At 38.2% G+C, this 21,608-nt stretch overlaps 1 protein-coding gene across 1 annotated transcript in view; it reads left to right on the top strand.

Moving 5' to 3' along the window:
• csmd3b (CUB and Sushi multiple domains 3b) overlaps window positions 1-21,608 on the top strand; it is a 420,302-nt gene that overhangs the window by 206,997 nt on the left and 191,697 nt on the right. Inside the window, 3 exon segments of the mRNA XM_058753321.1 lie at window positions 7,673-7,750; window positions 15,586-15,673; window positions 16,977-17,101. Of these exon segments, the coding sequence (XP_058609304.1) occupies window positions 7,673-7,750; window positions 15,586-15,673; window positions 16,977-17,101 (291 nt within the window).

Here is a 21,608-nt window from a genome sequence, read left to right as displayed (position 1 = left end):
ACCTTCGGTGCTTCAGGGCACAGCGATCTCCAGTGAGTGTTTCTCTCAGCTTCCACCCGGAAACGTAGCGGTCCTGAGAGGCTTACTACCTCCAAAAAAGTGTTTAGAACGCTAGATCTGCCGTTCCCTGCCGGTCCTCCGCTTCAGGGCACCGAGCTAGCAGTTCAAAACACACCAGAGGCCAGTCTCGAGAGACTGGTTCCCTTAGTACATTATATGGCAGCGTGGAAGCTTCTGCCAAATGTATCTCGATGGGTCCTGCACACTGTAGAGAGAGGGTACAAGATTCAGTTCGGGTCGCGTCCGCCTCTATTCAACGGGGTGTTTCCCACTCTGGTGGGCCCCGAGCAGGCTCTGGTAATGGAACAAGAAGTAGCTACTTTCTTGAGGAAAGAGGCCATCGAGGTGGTCCCTCCTCTCGACAGAGGATCAGGGTTCTACAGCTGTTACTTCATCGTTCCGAAGAAGGATGGGGGGTTGCGTCCTATTGTAGATCTGCGATTGTTGAACCGCTCAGTCATGAGACTCAAGTTCAAGATGCTTACTATCAAGCAAGTCGTGTCCCAAATCAGGTCCGAGGACTGGTTTGTGACTATAGATCTTAAAGACGCCGCCTTCCATATATCCATCCTTCTTCAACACAGGAAGTTCCTGAGGTTTGCTTTCGGGGGCAAAGCGTACCAATATCGGGTTCTTCCGTTCAGTCTAGCACTCTCACCCCATACTTTCATGAAGCATACTGAATTACATCGACGATTGGTTGATTCTAGCTCAATCAGAGCAGGTAGCAGTTCAGCATCAAGATGTCGTTCTCGCTCACATGAAAGACTTGGGTTTAAGACTAAATGCAAAGAAAAGTGTGCTTCCTCCAGCACAGAGGACCACTTATCTGGGCGTGGTGTGGGATTCAACCACAATGCAGGCACGTCTGTCTCCTGCTCGTATCGAGTCGATCCTCACGACAGTCAAGAGAGTGAGAGAAGGCCAGTCACTCACTATGAAGCTTTTTCAGAAGTTGTTGGGTCTGATGGCAGCTGTGTCCAACGTGATCACTTTTGGCCTGCTGTACATGAGATCCTTGCAGTAGTGGCTCAGGACCACAGGGTTTTCACCGAGGGGCAACCCGTTTCGCATGATCAAGGTCACGCGGCGATGCTTACGTGCCTTAGACATGTGGAAGAAACCGTGGTTCCTGTCACAAGGCCCGTGTTGGGGGCTCCATGTCGTCGAGAAACGCTAACGACGGACGCCTCCCTCACGGGCTGGGGAGCGGTCATGAGTGGCCGCTCCGCCCAAGGTCTGTGGGAAGGTTCCCATCTCAGCTGGCACATCAACTGCCTGGAGATGCTGGCAGTATTTCTAGCATTGAAGCAATTTCTCCCAGACCTGAGAGGCCATCATGTGCTAGTTCGCACAGACAATACGTAGGTGGTCTCTTACATCAACCGCCAGGGGGGTCTGCGCTCGCGTCCCCTGTACAGGCTGGCGCACCAGATCCTTCTGTGGGCCCAGGGGAAACTGCTCTCCTTGAGGGCAGTGTACATCCTTGGGTACCTCAATCAGAGGGCAGACATCCTGTCGAGACAGGGGCTGAGGCCCGGGGAATGGATGCTCCACACCGAGGTGATGGAGCAGATTTGGAAGAAGTTCGGTCTAGCCCAGGTGGACTTGTTTGCATCTCGAGAGACCTCACAATGTCCCCTCTGGTTCTCTCTGACTTGTCCAGCTCCACTGGGACTGGATGCCATGGTACAGACGTGGCCGAGGCTTCGTCTGTACGCCTTCCCACCCCGATTGCTCTGCTTCCGGGAGTTCTGGAGAGAGTTCGCAGAGAAAGCGTTTGTCTCCTATTATTAGCTAGCTCCTATTATTAGGTAGCCTGGTAGCCCGGTAGGCCCTACTCTCAGACTCTCCATGGGAGATTCCCATCTAATTGGAGTTGTGGGAGCTGGGGATGTGGCCCCTGAGTGGGCACAACTCATAGCTTCCGGTCTCTCAACTGAGGTTGTTGAAACCATACTCCGTCCAGAGCTCCCTCAACAAGGAAACTGTCCTTGAAGTGGATTTGTTCACTTCATGGTGTGGAAGTCGTCAACTGCTCCCAGTTAACTTCCTGGTTGGTTAAAGTTCTGGAGTTCCTGCAGGAACGATTGTCCGCAGGTTGGACCCCCTCCACCTTTAGAGTGTTCATGGCGGTAAAAGCTGCTTACCATGTCCCTTTGGGTGGTCTGCATTAGGGGTTTTACCCGTTGGTACAAGTTTCTTTCGTTGTACTTGAGGCCAGGAGAAGTGTGGTACCACTCCAGACTCTCAGGTGCATCTGTCTTAGCTGTGCTCGTCATGATTTCACACTAGACAGGCATTTGTCAGTATGGTGGCGGGGCATTGTCGTTCCTAAAGCGTTCTGACGCAGCTCGAGTTCCCGAAGGGGAACGTCCCAGGTTACGTATGTAACCATGGTTCCCCAAGGGAACGAGATGCTGCGTCGCATGCCATACTTCCTGCATCCCTGTGAGCGACTTGCTTCAACTTTCTGAAGCTGGTGTTGCTTGCTCCGGATGCGCTTTTATGCTCTCTGGTCTCTACGTCACCCCGCCCGTGATGTTTCGCCATTCCGTTGGACTGATTGCACACATGTTTCAGAGCGTGGGAACACAGGGGTGTTCCCAAAGCGTTCCGACGCAGCGTCTCGTTCCCTCGGGGAACCATGGTTACATACGTAACCTGGGACGTTCCGTCTGCATTGAAAAATACAGTGGATAAAACCAGCGTAAACAGTCCATGCAAATAAACAGCAGTATAAGTATTTTTAGAGCAGAATTTCCCTTTCACTCCTGCTCTAAAAATGGCTGAGCTGTTGCTAAGTGGAAAACAAAATGTCTTGAAGTTTTTTTTATCTAGTTATTTTGGATAAAGGAACATTGCAGTCTGATTGATAACCAAGCTAAATAAGCATGAAGAGGTTCTCTAAACAGAATCATTTACAAGAACAGCAGGAAATCTGATGATTTGAATGATTATAAGAGAGAAAATAAAAACTTGCTTTGACTGTTGAGTGGCTAATAATTCATATTTATAGCATGATATAATGAGCACCTATGGATCATCTCTTACATACGGTACATTATTCTCTGGACAGAGCAATGCTTGATATGGTTATCATAGCCAACATGTTATTATCAAAAGTGGCAATGGATCAACAAATGCACAGCTAGTATTTTCTTTTCTGGTCGGCAGTGGTTATTAATGTTTACTCATATATAAGCAACCTAAGGGCACACAGAAGGGTTTTTTGTTGTATAGATTATTCACAGAAGCAGAAATAACAATCAAAGTTACCCCTGAGCAACACTGGCTCATCAAACTGCTCAATTTAAGAACATAAGGAGTATTTATCTCACCTCGTAGGTCATTTACAGTTTTCTTCTCGCTTACTTGAATGACTTCAGTAACTGTAAATAAAAGAACTGAAATATACATTTTTATTGTGACTGATTTTGTGCTTGCAGAGGTCAAATAAGATCGTCCTGAGGCCACAGTTGATATTAGACGCCCCCACCCTCAATCTACAAAAGAAAGTCTCCATTAAAGAAAATGCCATCCACTATTCATTGATAATGCAGAGGTTTTGTAAGCGTCTGAGTCCTTAGGGGTATATAAGTCTTTAAAGGGTAAACGTCCCCAGGAGAAAAATATATCTGTAACTCTAATGGCTCTCAGTGTTGCCATTACTTCTAGACAAGAGTAGCGCGCTTGGTCTCATCAGAGGAGATTTATCCAAGAGTTATGTCAGAATTCACTCAGGGAGGCTTTCAGATGAAGTAATGGCCAGAAAGTGGCAAGTATTCCGCAAGTATTATGCTTCTGCTCTGTTCATCATTTATCTTAACGGTTTTATAGAGACAGTTGTTAAATGAAAAGCGGGTCGACAAATTGTAATTTGCATTAAACCATAAGATTACTAATCAGATGCTAAACCTGTGTGGCCCTTTTGCTGATATAGTCATAACTGAGATGTTATGTAATGTTGCCCTCACAGTAAGAAGGTGAAGGTCAGTTTTATGGCAGGGAAATATGATAGTATCACTATTTCCTATCCGATAACAAATGGTGCACAGGATCCACGCTTGACTTTGGTCCAGCTAATAATCTGACATCCAGTGCGGAAAACAATTACTGTAATCTATCCTTGACTAGATGGACATGGGGATAGGTTGCCAAGGGACTCAGCAGAGAGATAAGGTGGCAATGCAAGGACATGTCTGAGTTCACATCAAAGATACCTGTAAGAGCCAATGTACATATAAAACGAAAGGCAAAGCAGATTGAAAGCACTCTCACCTGGAGTTTTGATGCAGTAGCTTGTTGATTGTGTTTTGAAATCTTCGCTTAACTTTAACAGAACAAAAAGATGAAGGTGCAAGTCTGCAGCAACAAGAAAAACAAATGTTTGTGATAGCAAACCTTCGAACCCATCACAAGTAGTTGGGTTTGAGTTGATTAGTTCCTTGCAATGGGGATTTGAAGATTTGATTTGTACCCATCACATCCTGTGCAGCTCAGTGGAGCAGTCATTTCCAAGAAACCATGAATATGTTGACCTTGGTTAGCTGCTGACAGCTGCTCGATTTTTAGATTAATTAGTGTTTGAAAAGCGCTCTTAGCCCGAATAGGTGTTGAAATGCTTTTGTCACACATGTGGAGGCTCAGGAAAATGTTAAATGACTAATTATAGATGTAAAATGTCAGTCCGGTGCCATAAAGAATTTGAGGAAAGTTTGGGTTGACAGGTAATAGACAGTAATTGTGGAAAGCTTGCTCTTTATTGCCTATATAGATGCATATTTGGGGTAGAAGGAATTTCCTTAGAATATACTGTATTTAGCATGCATGTGTGCATTTGCCAATACAGATCGCTGATGTTGCATCCAGGCTGTTGGTTGGGAATTGTAATGAATGAGTTTGTTATTTTAATGTGTTGTCTGGGGTGTTTATAGTCTGATCTTAGTTTTATTGATGGCATACAACATTTTGCGCCATTTGCGATACTCAGGAAGCGATAAGCAAATTACTTGATGTCTAAAGTGACATAAGTGATTGAAAGACATGCTGAAACATCATTTGGGATAATAACTGGTGAAAAATGGCTTTCATTTTCAAAACAGAAATGTGTCATCATTCTGGTGTACAGCCCGTTTCTGCCAAAATTTCTAATTAATCACATGTATTGCGATTTTATGTCAGTGTTTCTACTCAAGTTTATAATAATGATAGAACATCCAGTGTTAATGGGATGATGTGCCACAGCTTAAAAGAGTTGTGATTATGACTGAAGTTTAAGGTTAGATTTGTTTTCTTATGGTAGCAAAAAGGAAGTATTATGGCAATTAGCATTATGTGTAATTTCAGTGTGTTTTAATGTACCTTTAAAAGTGGTTTAATGTCATGTCATTGTCTAAGGTCAACAGTCCTTTCCTCAGTTTTAATGTCTTGTCATTTGCAGAGCGTCTCATTTGCAGGCCTCGTGTCAAATGATTTATTCAGCATAAACCTTTTAAGTAGAAACAGGTGTCAGAGCAAATTTCCATCTACGGAATAATTTACTAAACCTTTGGATCTGGGTGTGTCTATGGCAATAGCATATTCAAATGAATGCTAAATAGGTTCATGTTGAAGGCTTTTTGAAATCAGTTTTTCATTGGTTTTTATTTATTTATGGTGATTGGGTTGATCCAGTGGGTGGTTAATGGGTGCTCAGTAATGAAAGTGAGATTCCATTAGGAGTTGATAGAATGATTCCATTTTCAGCTGGATACTGTAGGTGTGTTATAATCGCCTATCGTTCTTAAACAGCTTCCTCCAGATATAGGTGCATTCAGTTTAGTGAATCCACCTCATCCACCTTCACTCATCATACCACTTCTAAAATGGTGGTTTAGATAACTTTACAGCTCAAATACTAAACAGGTTTTTACTGAATCATTCATGCAAGTCTTGAACAAAAATGAAGGCTTTGCATTACTGCTTTTCAGCACTCTGGAATGTTGACCTGGTTTACTTGTGTTGTAAATGCCTTGCTGCTGCTGTCATCTGATTTAACAAAAAGTACGGATTGAGTCAATTATATTCTGTATCTAGCAACACTATGCCTCAAATGTTGTCTAAAATGTATTGTTTATTAATTAATGTTCTTTGTAAATGTACTTTAAACTTCAAATATTCTTTAGTATGTAGTTTTATTTATTGATTTATTTATTGGTGGATTTGATTGGCATTGGAATTTTGATAAAATCACTGCTTTTCTAGCTGTGAAAGTGTATGGACCGATCAAAGGGTTTTGAAGAATGAAGTTACATATGCTGGAACAGTGTTTGGTAAAAGATTATGTAAGGGTGGGCAAACATCGTATTTCATTCATATTCATAGGCTGCCTGAACTGTCACATTTAGGCCCCTCTTTATCAAAAATGGAATATTTATTCCTCTGAAAGATGAATGTATTGTATCTCTATAGGAAGTAGAGCCATTGTTGAATGTGTATTTGCATGGCTCTGTACAGTAATACTGCATCTCAGATTTACACAAAGTTTAAATCCCCAACATGTTCTCTTTTCCCCATGACATCCGTGTCAGTTGAAGAGACAAACATTTACAGCTCTATTATGGGGGTAACAGTTGTCTTCTATGAAAATGTATAAATCCCATTTCCAATAATATCACAGATGTGGTTTTAAAGTATAAAATGAAGGCTGCTGTTTTCCAATAGCTCCATGTGTTCAAATGATTACATTTAACTGGCAAAGACAAATTTACTGACAGAAAATCACACTAATTTCATATAACATTTTATGGAATTTCTAATTTTCGGTTTAACCTGGCTGTTACCGAGTCCTAGTCACTGTCACATCACTCCATCTGATGGCAAAGCCAGGGTTCATTTTCAGGTCGGCCTTCCTATAACTAATGTGATGACCAAGAATTGTTTCCGTTGCTTTGCACTCATTATGCATTTATTAGTTAGCTTGTTTAATGACATGCACCATTTGCAAAGGGAAGTAGAGGCATTAATGCAAATAAAGCTTTTTCCACAATGTTTTAACAAATATTCAGAGTGGACTAGTTAATAGTATCATCATCTTCATTATTATTATTATTATGAGCGTTTGCATTCCCAACAAGACTTCTGTTTGACCTTTGACATGCTGGGCTACATGCTTGTCTGGATTAGCCCTAAGGACCGTGCCATTTGTCTGCATGCATGTCAAACAGCCACTTTTCCCCCATAGGAATACCTTGGCAGACATTTGTGGCCCAAAATACTTCACAGAGGCATTAGACAAAGTCTGCTTCACATCGAATGGTGTAGACATGCAGCGCAAGCTGAAATCTTCCCCTTGTCAAGGTTGACAACTGAACAGAAGTCCTGTCCCTCCACTCCTTTATTAATCTTTTTTTCCTCACTTTTTCATTTTATGCCCTTGCCTTTTATTCAACACATGCCCATATTTTCTGTTTGCAGAGCACTTTGGAAATTGTTGACACTGCTATACTTTTCTGCTCTTCTCTCTCATGCGCTTGATGATGGTTTATTTTTTATAATGCTTACAAGTTTATTTAAAACCTGTTTCACCTGATTTCATGTTTTTTTGTTTCATTTTTTCCCCTTTAACTAGTGAAAAGGTCTGTAGATTTCAAATCTAGAGGAGTAAAATTATTCCCTGGCAAAGACAACAGCAACAAGTTTTCTATCTGTGAGTCTACCCTTTGTTACTATTTTATGGTAAATCTGTGTTACTCGTTTGGAGTCGATTACAGCAAACAGTGACAGTAAGATCATTGCAAGATCATCTTGTGCTGATAAGCATTTATCGGCGAAATCACGAATGAATTTCAGTTCCCACGAATATCTCACAAGCAGAAGTTTCCAGCAGATTTTATTTAACCCCCCACTGAGAGTTATTTCCTCAAAAGCATGAATGGCAGTTTACAGTAAAATTGTGATTTGTACACCGTAATGAGGGAGTGACCTTGTGGCTCGTGGTATCTGCGCTCTTTTTATGGGTCGTAAATTCCTATCATTTTTATATCAACATCCAGTTTGCCTTAGCTGCTCTTCATTTTACTTTCAAAAACAAAGATTTGTTTTTATGGCCTTTAGTCTAGAAGGTTAGTTTTAAAAATTATAGATTTCTTTAAGTACAGAATATGTTTAACCTTGCGAGTTATGTAACAGACATCAAACATATATGAGCATAGTTCACTTAAGCACTTATCCATAATTTAAACAAGACAGTGACATGAAACTTAAATTCATGTTTCTTCACTTTAATGTTCTGACATGGACTCACGTTTCTCTGAAACATTTTATTTCAGTGACTACTTAGTTAATTCAGTATATATACAATTATTAAAACAGTATTAAAACTGGAGCCAGCCCTATAGATTTTAATAGCTCTTTCAAATCCCCAAAACAGGGTTGTATGGAATAAATATTGTATACAAAAAATTGTATATTGTATGGAATAAATAAAATAAAAAGCCAGATATTTTTGGACATATAAAAACCCATTTACACTGTGTGAGAAAAATAGTAAGCATGATATTCTAAAATATAAAAATATTGTATATATATATTGTATGTTGCACTTAAGGGAAATATGGAAAATTATGGAAAGTACTGGAAATTATAAATATATTTCATTTAATTTAATTTTTTAAGCCCTTTGGGGGTTTGAAACCCCCTTTATTATGAACATATCAACTTACACTTTAAAATGGAGAAGGGAAAAGGTTGTTCTATAGTTAAGAGTACACTTTTTTTTTTTCCCCTGAAAGACAGTCCAGCATTGCAAATTAGCTGTAGATATGCAGTAACAGTCACTTCAGCTTGAGATAAACTACAGCATGTATCCCATTGACCAAATATTTAAACACCTGCAATGATCTTCAACAATGTCATGTTTGTTTTAATTGACTCTTCTTTTTTGGTTTGCTTGTGCTCTTCTTATTTTCCTTTTGAATATATTTGTGTTGTCAGAGTGTGCCATGTTTTTTCGATTTAGGTTCTTTTTTTTTTTATTATTATTGCTTTATTTGGGGATCGTTATCTGCTGATATTGCTTGCATGACCAATCTCTCTTGCCATTTCCAAACCAGCAGTCTCTCCGTCCGTCAACAACACAACACAGTGAGCAATGTTTGCACCATGCAGTTCTGATCTAGTACCCATTGTGAAAGTTATCAATCTAGATTGCAGCTGTCAAACATGGGAAATATCCACTATTACGTTATTTTTCTTGTAACTTGCATATTGTTGTGAATAATGCACTATAAGCAGCCCTTCCATAATTTCAGGCCTTTTCCATTCTGTGTGTGAAATTAGCTTTTTACTTTTATAGCTATTGAGGGAATTTGAAGCAGTGTGTCCTTTTAGATGTAGTGTAAGGCTAACAGAAATGCGGTTTAGCACTTTCCAAAGTGCTACATTTTTTTTAGACTCATAAGACAGGCAAAGAATATACAAAAAACAAATGTGTAAAATTGCTTTGGGATTGTTATACTAAAGATACCCAATCACATACTTTATATTTATAGTGTATTGTCAAAAACACCTGGAGGTCGGGGGTCTTTTGTTAGACTTTATAGAGCTGGGTGTAATGGTTTAAAGTGCTTCAGGCACTGTGTTGTTCATAGATCCCTATTAAAATGACCTTAAATTGAACTCTGTACTTCAATTGTACTGCTTACATGTCAAGTGGATACAAGAGAAGCCAAATAGCACAGCTAGTGACTCCCCTCTAATGCTTTTGGAATATGTTTTAAACATGTGCTTCTGAAAAGACAGTTCATCTTGTTTCATTGTTAATGCAACTTGCCTGGTCGCATTCAGAATCTAGTGTTAGAAAGCAAATGAGCCTGAAGCGTAAATAATTTTCTGTTATAGGAACAAAATGTGTTCATAAATGTTGGTGTTCCATGACATCATGCAGTTAATAGAATTAAGATGGAATATTTACAGTCGACTGAGCAATCATTGACCTTTCATACTTTCTCTGTAGTTATGTAGCAATATTTGAAGATACTGTGATTATGTAAACACATAAGTATTCAAATGCAGAATACAAATGAAAAAAAAAAAAATCATATCAAACATGTAGTTGCTTAAAATGTGTGCCTGTTCCACTCTCTAGCGTTCTGTCCTAATAATTATAATTAAGTATTATTATTATTATTATTATCATTTTTTGAGTAAATTTACCTTTCAGACCTATAAACAGCTCAGCTTAACTGTTTTCCATCTTTATCTGAAGTCAGATCAAATCAGATCTCAGGTATTAGCCATCCGTTTTCAATAATAAACCAAAACTGCAAAACTCTATGGAGGTTTATTTTTAAAATATTTATTTTTATATTTATTTATTTATTCACAGTGCCTACATCTGCCTAAGGCTGATTTTTGTAGTGAATTACAAAGGCCCATATAATTGGTTTCAACATTTTGCTAGTTTGAACCAGGTATATCTGTTTACAGTCAAACCAGCTGGTATATTTCTTTATTGGCTATATGGAAACAGATTTTGTCAATAATTTGGCATGACTTCATGGATGCACAGGTCTACATTGATCATGCGGAAGTGAGTGCATGTGACTGCATGTTTAATAGCTTGTTCGCTTGCTCGCCCTGTTTATGTGTCCACCTGAACGCCCCATTTTTTCCTGACGCATGTTGGCGAGGTCCAAGAAAGGGCATGAAGCATTGAGTATTTATATAAAGCTATGTTTTATTTGTGATTTGTTTGTGCATTGGCCACATATGAATAAATTAACAATAGAAAAGTATATGCGATATGCTCATAAGTATTTGATCGCCTCCTTATTCATAAGATTATGTAGAATACACTTCATACTGTGCAAGGTAGTGAATGTGATTCTGAAAATGACGTTTTTCTGTTTACCAGTCAGTTCCTATCACAGAGTAAAGACAGTTTAGCTATGGATGTGTGTGTTTTGAATTTATGAATGTTTTGTGCTTGAATGTGTTGTGTGAGATACAGTGTCAAGAGAGTGTTTCATCAAGAGTGTGTGTGTGGGTATGTATTTGTCTGTGTGAATTAGAGGGATGCGGAGAAAGAGAGGCAGAGGGTAAGTTTCAGGGAATGAGAATAACAGGTCTCACAGAGAGTTCTGCTTCTCTGACTGTTGATTGAGCTCTAAAAGCCCTGTGGGTTTCATACTCCACTGGCCTTGAATGTGAGAAAAAAAAGGCAACTTTTCTAAACATAGCAGAGGGATAATTCTAAAGGAGGACCTGGAAAAAAAGAAGTGCACTAAAATAACCCCCAACTTCCACTGAAAGCCCTAAATTCTCCCAGGCTGATGGATGGTGAAAACTGCAACATGATGCTTCAGCTCAGAGCCCATTAGAAGAAAACAGCAAGTTAAACGCCAAGACAGTCCCTTGACCTCAACATGTTTTGTTTTTTCACACGGCCAGTTGGGTCCTATTAGTTTTCTTAATTTTCTTCAACAAAATGCTGCTGATTTTAAGTGAATGTGTTTTGATGTATGAAGTATTAGAGAAGAAGTTTCTTAGCAACAGCACTTGTGCATGAAAAAGAGACTAATGTTGGGGTGTAATTAGTTTAGTTAATACTAAACTATCACTGTTTTGAGTTATATTTACTAGTACTTCAGTACATTTTTACATGCAGTTAAGCTGTTTTCAAAACAGCGTACTGCCGCTTTAAAAAAATGTCATTATGATTTTTCTTCTGACTGAAAGGCTTAATCACAAAGGTCAGCTAAACAATACAATATAACAAGATACAATTCTAGTGTGATGATTTTAAACGTACTAACTTTTGGCACTTTTCAGTTCCCAGAGAGTTCATTATGTTCAGTTATAGTTACAATGAAGAGGTTTCAGCTGAAGGTAGAGGAATTACATCAGACTATAACTGGTCACAAATTCAATCAAGAGAATAAATGGTTCTGTAGAAATCATGGCTAATTGACATTGAGAATAAAAGAAAATTGAGAAAATCACGAGGCATTTTTACGAGGGAGGTGAGATAGAAGAGAAGAGTTGTCTTGCCACAAAGACTCGAGAGGCATTTTGGGCATTTTAATCACATTTTAGTAGAGATTTATTTTTTTTAATCAGGACTGGCTCACATCCAAAAGCAGGGCCAAATTTGATCAAGTTTCCTCCGAAAGGTATACGGTCAAGATATCAGTCAGCCCTTCCAAAGACAATATCACTGAATGCCTCATTACACAGTAAAATTAGGTCTAAAGTTGAAGCACAAAACTGACACTTATGTAGACAAAACCACTGAAAACCATCCCTATATTGAAGTTATAGATAAATGTTGTTTTGGGCATGCATATTCTCAAACAAATGACTGAAGATAAATAATCTCTTTTTAAATATCAGAGGCATTAGGGTTGGTGTTGAGTTATATTAATTAGAATTATCGTAATTTTAGCACTGTTGTTAATTTCTTTATTTGCATTAGTGGCATGAACTGAACTTTATTATGTTCGATAAAATGAATTGTCAACTCAGCTGATTGGGAAAAAAGCTGAAGGCTTTTATGTAATTGTTCTTTCAGAATAAGAGGAAAATCTCATTTTGTGTCAGTTTTCATATACAAGCAGAGTAAAATCCAGTGCACTTGAAGGGCTCAAAGTATCACAGTGTTTGTTAGCTTCACAAGCAAGAAAATGTAGCTTAAATCCCACGCATGTCTGTAAATATACCTTGCACATGTGTGCAGATATAACAATGCCGTTTTTAACACAATTCACAGTACTCCCACACTCAGTCATGTTATTGAATGTTTCGCAATGTAGGCTGATTTTGAATCAAACATGCAAACTTTTTTTTCTTGACATTCAGGGTTGATTTGTTTGTTTGTGGCCATTTTCAGAGACAGATGATAATTTGAATGGATGTTTGGACTGGTGACTGGTGAATTAGGAAATGAAATTAGGATAGACAGAGAGCTAGATAGAGTGATAATATTTACCCGTTCTCACATATTACAGACATTCATCAGAAACCGTCTGTTTTCGTCTGTTTTAAATCACAACATGTTAATTTCTTCATGTGTAGTTTTTGTTATTTGCTGTTGTCGTCACCGATATGAGTCCACATTCATCACATCCTGGAGTTTTCCATTCAATTCAAAATCTGTCAAGTCAAGCTGTTTTTCCTGATTCCTGAGTTAAATAACCAATTTTTGGAGCAAGCAGTTGGATATTATAGGCACCATGTTTTTTTTAGTTCTTTAGTAATACAAAATAATTTGAAAGCATCAATGGATAAATGATGCCACATAAGACACTGTGTATGTAAAATTTTAGAATACATTTTTTAACTTTACAGAGAAACATAAAAGTGTTAAGATAATTGACATGAAATACTTTTGGGAAGTCTTGTAGTGTGACGTTATATACCATCTGAAACTACATTTTAGAAAAAAAAATCCTTGTACATTAATTTACATATTAACCTAAAATCTTACATGTCAATTGGCAGGTAAAGTGGGAGTTGATTTGAAATAGTAAGCATGGATTAACTGCATGAATATAAATGATAATTAACTTAGTCACAGTGTGGGCTGAGTATCTCCATGTTCAAAGCTCTGCAAAATACAGGAAAATCACATTTTGACAATCTGTTGCTTTTGATGTTAGTCACAGTTTCACCCATGCTTTGACAAAATCAACCTTTGTATTGGTTTGACATTTGCATATGCTCCATTTTCCCGTTGCACCTTTCCAGAGCCTTTAATAGTTAATGAAGAAGCCAGATAGAATCTGTAAAAAGCAGGAAAATGGATACTTGGAGGAAAAACAGGTTGAGGTGACTGACAATCTTTGCAGAAAAGTGCATAATGTTTAAGTTAAAGTTCTAACAGCTTTGATGTGAATTGCAGCTTTAAATGGGGCTGATTTTCAAAATGCTCAAGAGAGGTGAATCAAGAACAATATATCAGTCTATCTTCATCTACTTGTTTTCCCCTATATTTTTCTTGTTCTTTTTCCTCACAGTCAGTCAATGATCATGTTTAAAACTAAAAAAAAAAAAAAACACACACATGAATAATGTAATATAATTTCTGCTTTATCTTGTGCTGTCCATTTGTATGACATTAAATGTATGTCATTACCACTGACCTGTGGGATAAATTGACTAAACAGTTGCAGAACTTTAGCACACAACTTCAGAAGAAAAACTAGAACTGCATCATGAGTATTTAAATTAGGTCTTTTTTGTCCCAACATTTGCATAATTTAGTAAATTGCCACTAAAACAACAGGAACAGCGTGTGCAAATAAATTACACCATCAGTAGGCATCCTTCAGTCTTAGAGAGTTCCTCGTCCTGTGGCAAGACCACATTTCCATTATTCAGTGGCAAGACATTTCTGGAGAGACAGGACATCTTGAGCCTCATTTAAACCCAGCAGGTGTTTATAAGTTTGAATCAGTAAACATAAAGTAGAGGAAGCCACTGTTCCTCATCAGATTATCTTAAGAATCAAAGGTTTTGGGGACAGTTTAACAAATGCAAATGCATCCACTTAACACGGTGATATAAGACGGTACAAAAATAAATAAATAAATAAAAAAGTGTAAAATTCTGCATTTGCACTGTAGAGTCATTGGAGCTTCTTTAATAGTTCAGGATGCATAAAAAAGTGAATGTCTTCAATACAGGGAGTCATTCTCTTTTTGCAGTGTTATGCTTGTGTGCATGCTGATGATAGTGAGTATTTCTGCATTATGTTGAAACTTCTCTTTGTAGTAATCAGCATATTTTAACTGCATGGTTAAATGCAATATTAATTGTGCATTAATTTCATCACACTATACACCTACAAGTGTGTGTGTGTGTAAAGGGTTGCATTTGAAGTCACATTCACTCAGTTGGATAATGAGAGGTGACACCGTCCTCTCGGCCCCAGATAGAAAGTTATCAAAATTACTCATCTTCAGACTAGTCACATGGCCCATGCCAACCACTCTAACCTTCAGTCTTAGCCTTTTTAGAGAGTATATAATATAATATATATATATATATATATATATATATATATATATATATATATATATATACATATACACATCTGTATGTATGTATGTGTGTGTGTGTGTACATATTCTGCACAAGGGTTTCTGCATATTGCACTTGAATCACTTCTTAAGTCAGCTTTTTTTCCTCCCTAACATAGTGTATAATCTACTATTAATGCCACTGATAATAAAGTGTGCCCTCAATTTAGTATGAAAAGCTGTTAATTCGGCCTGGGATTTAGCAGATACACCACTTTCGATGAAGTAGTCACACTCTTACAAAGTGACAACTGCACTGAGAGACATTTGTGGGGATGTGTTAAGTTATCAATTAGATCATTCGAGGATGTGTGCGTTGTGTGTCTTTGTCTGTGTTCATGTTTACATTCCACCTCCTCTAGTGTCAGCAGTTCTGTGAAACCGTTTGCATGAGACTTGCATGAAGAGATGATATTTATCCGTATGTATGTGTCTAATGGTAAAATGTGCTCTGAATTCGCAGTAAACGAAGGAGGAATCAAACAGGCCTCTAACTCCTGTCCAGACCCAGGGGAACCTGAAAACGGCAAGCGCATTGGCAACGACTTTAGGTAATCACCCTTAGGTACTGTGTGTCCCGATAATGGCTTCGTGAGAAGGTATCTGGTGACCATTATTCCCACATTCTTCACCAAGAAAGCCAGCAGTAGATGCTAATAATTACATTCATATTGGTCAGTCGCAGCATTCTGATGTTTCGTAATATTCGCCATCATACATGCAGGCAAAATACTGTAATACTGTCTTTTTGCTGTACTGTTTTTTTTTTTTTTTTTTAGCAGAAGCTTTAAGATCATATGCAGACAAGTTAAATAATTTCAACTCAAGTCAATATATAATGTCCACATACAGTATGGAAGACTAGTTGTGTAATAACTGGGATAATGTACAGTCAGCCCTTACATAATCAATTTTCCAAGAAGAGAAGAAACCTGTATTATGGATTCAGTGCTTCTACACCGATACTTGTCATTAATATTGTAACATCTGAATATCTTCTAGTGGTGTCCTCTGTTTAGCACTCCCAGAGCATATAAATCATGTTCTCCAGACCAGGCTCTTCCAAGACTTTCCCAATGTCATGCTAATACCAGCTCCACAGGGAAGCTGACAATATGAGCATGGCTTTACCGCTAATTAGGGCTAGTCGATTCAAAGTGTGACTCTAATGTTATTTCAGGTTTTTGTGTAACATGGCTTTAGAATTGCAGAAAAACCCCAGCGAATTCTACGGGAGCGTTTGATGTTTGTTAGCAGAGGGTTTTACACACGAGATTGTGCAACATGTTGTAAAAGAACTGTTTGCGGTTTCCTCAAATGAGGGTGTAGGATTGTCAAAATGTGAAAGTGTCAGCGCTTGCTGAGTGGATTTGTTGAGTTCTGCTCAACCACAGGTTGAAGGAATGGAGGAAGCTTCAAACTAGACTTTTATAAAGTATCAAGAAGCACCACAGTATTGATTGTACGCTAGTAAGGAGGATAAGACACCTTTTTGGTATCCTTTCATTTATTTATCCCCCTCTTGTGCGTGCTGCAATACTTTTCTCTCAAACTTCTTTGTGTATGTGCGTTGCGCAGAACTAAGAGTAGATGGCATTTTTCATTTGGAATTTGAATTTTTTTTGTTGAACCGTATTTTTCTGTGGCATCTTGCATAGTGACTGCTACCATGGTACACAACGTTATAGCCCACTGAACTGTGCTTTTAGCTATAAAAGCCTAATTTCCATGTGCATCAAATTAAATATGGCATTCACCTTGATTATTCAGACTTGCTAATGGATTTGTGTTGTATCTGATTTGTTTGTCATTCTGTGTGTGTGCATACGCGCATATGGGTCCTGATCCCTACAGTATTGGTGCCACAGCCCAGTTCACCTGTGATGAAGACCACGTTCTCCAGGGCTCCAAGAGCATCACCTGTCAGAGAGTGGCGGAGGTGTTCGCAGCTTGGACTGATCATAGACCTGTTTGTAGAGGTGAGTCTATTACCTGCAAACCACACTGAACATTTGTGTATGTGGCCATTTAAATTCAAGAAGTGTTAATCAGATTAAAGTTAGACGGTGGTTATTGGTGGTCTAGTCCGGCAGTTTAAAGGGGTAGTGCCACCAAAACGCTTCTGTCAGCATTTACTCACCTTCATGCTCCAAACTTACTGCATTTACTGTAAAAAGAGGTGTTTAGAAGAATATTCATGCTGCTTTTTGCCATACAATGAAAGTGGATGAGTACCAGAGGCTGCTCTAAAAGGTTCCAAAAAAGTATCATAAAATTGGTGTGACTTGTGCACTGTATTCCAACTTTCATGAAGCTACACAATACACTCTCTGAAAAAAAATGTGCAAAATGCACATGCAAACCCTTTAAATGCAAACCCTTTAAAACGTTCATAGTAGTACCTTAAAAGGGATATTTCACCCAAAAAATGAAAATTCTGTCATTATTTACTACATGAACACAAATTGAGATATTTTTGATGCAATTTTTTGATCTCATCTTTGTGTTCTGAAGATGAACAAAGGTATTACAGGTTTGGAACAACATGAGGGTGAGTAATTAATGACAGAATTGTCTGAGTGAACAATCCCTTTAAGGGTTCATATTAATACTCTAAGGTACTAATATTCACCTTTTAGGGATAGATAAGATACAAAGTTGTCCCTTTATGGGTACTGCTTCAGTGAAAAGGTATAAACTTTAAATATATATTTTTTTTCTGACAGTGAAGCTTTGCCATATACTGAAATTAGAGTTGCAAAAATCTTGCCCTCAAATCTCATTTACGCATATTCTGATATGACGTGTGTCACTTCAGTAACGTGACAAGTAAGAACCTATTGCTGACATAAAATCTGGCACAATAAATCTCTGCACACAATATTTAAATATGTACTTATGCACATTAAGCAGCTAAACCTGCTCACCATTCACTCGAATTGTATGAAAGAAGAGCAACTTGAATATTCTACTTAAATTTCCTTCTGAGTTCCAGAGAAGAAACTAAGCTATATGGGTTTGAGGGTGCGAAAATTATTTTTGGGTGAACTATCCTTTTAAGATTAAACCTACACAGTCTCTATATAGGTTGTCAGCCTCTCTTATGAATTTGGGTCAGTCATCATGAAGCGATATTTGGTCTGAATACTTAGTAGGATTAATTATTGCTACAAGGGGTAGGTTAGAAGGGGTAATATTAATTAATTTCGGGAGTGTTTGCAGTTGTCTTGTGACAAGCTTACTAATCAACTTTTTTCCCCCGCTGGATCTGATAGTATTGCCATGGCAACTAGTAAAATTCAGAGCAGAATTTGCATGCCAGCAGTGACTTCTAGCTTTTCACAGCCCTAATGGCTTTAAGTGTCAGTTGGCTGCCCTGGGCAAACAAACAGGAATTGAACTGTCTCCATCATTCAGGAGGACACTTTAATTATAGCTCAAAATGAAGTGGAGTGACACAGACACTTTCATCAGCATTTTGGGATCACTGGATGTTCTGTTTTTTACTTATTTTACTTGTTATTTTTAAACGCTTATTAATCAAACAAGCACAATATGAATTAATTTAGCCGTAACATTAAGTTAATTATTATCTCTGTTTTAGTGTTTATTTAAAACAAGGGCATCTTGCTATTAATGTAGTCTCCAATCTGTTAGTTAGCAGCTTGCACCGTCTTTTATTGTTCAGCTATCCAGCAGAAGTGACTAGCCAGTTTTAAATCCCAGTTGCGCAGGGGTGGGAACGTTGTAAAACTGCACAAATGATGTGTTTCCGTGCAATGTAATTTACATAATTTCCTTTTATGAATATTATCATGTATTAGCCTGCATTGTTTTGACCTGTGCAGTGGCTTATGTTAAACTACAGAATTACTATGCATGTAAAATTATAATTATTTTAAACGACAAGGTTTATAAATGGCTTTTATTGAGGTTTTAGTTTATCTCAAATGTTTTTTTGTTTGTTTTTTTATTAGATTAGATAAAATATTAAACTGGATGTAATAACAAGGGATATGAATCTGTCATCATATGGTCATGTTACTATGTGCCCCGCCTATGTGTTTAATTAGATTACAGTAGACTTTTTCCCAGTGACCAATCTCTCTTAAAACGTCTTTTTTTTTTCAGTCACAGCTGTGGATAGCCACTAATGAAAGGGGGCTTGCATGTTCTTGTGCTGCCATCAGCCAGCCAGGCCGTCATTTTCTCCAATTCCAGAGTAGTCACATTGGCATTTACTACTCAGACTATTGGCTCAAAAACTTCTGTCTGGAAGAGAGCGTGCCTGTGAGCAAAGATGGCAGATTTCAACCTTCCAGAGAGCTCTGCACTAGCCAAGCAACTGCCATTGATCTGAAAGCGAATGCTAACATACTTTGTCGGTGTTATGGACCTCTATGAGCAGAAACTAGACAGTGCGACCCCAAGTGGCCACCTAGGGACATCACAGGTGATAAATTACAATTTACAGTTTGTCATAGCAGTTCATTTTGTGTTTATTTATCAGCAGATAGAATTAGACAGAGAATTTTAAAACTTGTATTGTGTATTGAGTCAAGTGCAGTAATTCTTGTCTTTTGAAATCAGAAAAGGTGATTGGTCTACATGTAGAAGGACGAGTGCTCTTATATGAGATTGACTATTAATGTGAGTTTGTGTTTGTTTGGATGAGTTCAGTATGAGTTTTGTGGCTTTAAGTCTGCAGCATGCAGGAAAATGAAGGTGTGAAACAGTGTTCGAGGTTTAATGATGTAATTGATCATTCTGGGTGGCGATTGTTTTTTAGTTCAGCCCATTCCAATGTCTTGGAGTCTCCTAATCTTTATGTTTGGTGCTGACTTGGCCCATTTTCCCTGCAGAGGTCGGATTCAATGTCAGGATGTGTAAAACAGCAAATAAGGCTGGCTATACAAGGGATACGTAAAGGAGATTGTTTTATCTGGTGCAATGGGCAATTATCTTGATTCTTAGAACTAAAAGCTGAATGATAAGCTATTTTTCCTTCTCAGAAAAACGGCAATATTCTCGAATTAAAAGATTTGGTAGTGGTAGAATCACAGTAGGCAGTTAGGCTAATGTACTTTTAAACCAAAGAGGTCGAAAAATAGGTAAAGGAGGAAGGAAACTGGTAAAGTGTTTATCTGGTCCTTGAGTTTGTTAGCGGTGTCTCCCGACAGTATGGTGGGGATTTTTAAATGATTATTTCTGTGGGTACATTTTACGAGATTAGGTGGAAACAAGTGACTTTTCTTTCAAAATGAGTCATTCGTACAATGATTTGTTCATTAACAGGAGCAAAACAAGTCTGAAATTGCATACACTCTTAGCAGATACTTATTTTTAATAAGTAATTACTTCATACTACAGTACATTTGTCATGTTATCGTTGTCATGTGACCCATCAGTGTCAGTCGCACCGCTTCACTGCCATTTGCAAAACCTCTCCAGTAAACTGATGGGATAGTAAACTGATCATTTTTGTTGGTGGACCACAAATAGACAGAATAATTAACAATATTGTCTAAAATGTAATAGTACCAATGTAAGTTACTAAATGTTAACGTCTTGCTTGCAATGTTGAACTTTTACAATATTGCGCAGTTGTGCCAGCACTCTTGCTCATATGGTTTTACTTAAATTTACCATTCTATAAAGCTTGTAGAGTGGATTTTTTTCAGATATGAAAAATGTATATCCTTAATTTAGTTTTTCTCTTTACATTTAGCTTTGATTGTAATAAACGTCAGTCTTGCACAAGCAAGGGTTCTTGTCATTGTTTTGTGAAGGTGGGATAAAAAGTGACAGGCTATCGTTGGCCAAGTAATGAATTGTTTGCGCATCCTGTCCTTTAATTTTATAGATAATTTCTCTCTGGCTGCTTTGCTACAGGCGAGAGAGCCAAGCCAAGGCCGTTCATTTAGCAAGCCGTAATTGAGCTGTCAGTGAAGGCACAAGCATGCGCAGATATACGTCACTGTGAGAACTGATGTAGCTTTCTGGACCGCTTCCCTGAGCTCTTAAATTGCAAGCTTGTCCATAAGTTGTTGTCGCTAGTATGTAAGAACAGTACAACAACACTGAGACCAAGCGACAGGAATAACAGCAGAGATGGACTTGTGAATTGTTTATGGACACTCTGTGTACACCGCATCAGTGTTGTAGCTCTAGTATTGCGCGTCTAGAGAAAAGTGGGAAGGACTAAGAGACATTATGAGTTGAGATAACATGATGGAGAGAGAGATGCAGAACGTAAAACAAACAGTAGAAGTGTGTACTGTCGTTTATTGTCTAATAAAAAGAACAAAAAGACTGAAAAACATGCCAGAGAGCGGTGTTTATCTTATCAACCAAATTAGAACTGAAAATGTTTGTTAGCATTTTATTCAAATGATTTTAAAATGTTATATATATACCATTTACCAGTCTAAAGCCATAAAAACAAATGGTCACCCAAGTGACAAGGAGGTAGTAATTTTGTAAAGT

This window comes from Onychostoma macrolepis, chromosome 19 (assembly GCF_012432095.1).
Source record: "Onychostoma macrolepis isolate SWU-2019 chromosome 19, ASM1243209v1, whole genome shotgun sequence".
In the NCBI taxonomy this organism is placed as follows: Eukaryota; Metazoa; Chordata; class Actinopteri; order Cypriniformes; family Cyprinidae; genus Onychostoma; species Onychostoma macrolepis.
The sequence above is the reverse complement of the archived record's forward strand: the minus strand, read 5'-3'. Positions and strand labels throughout refer to the sequence as shown.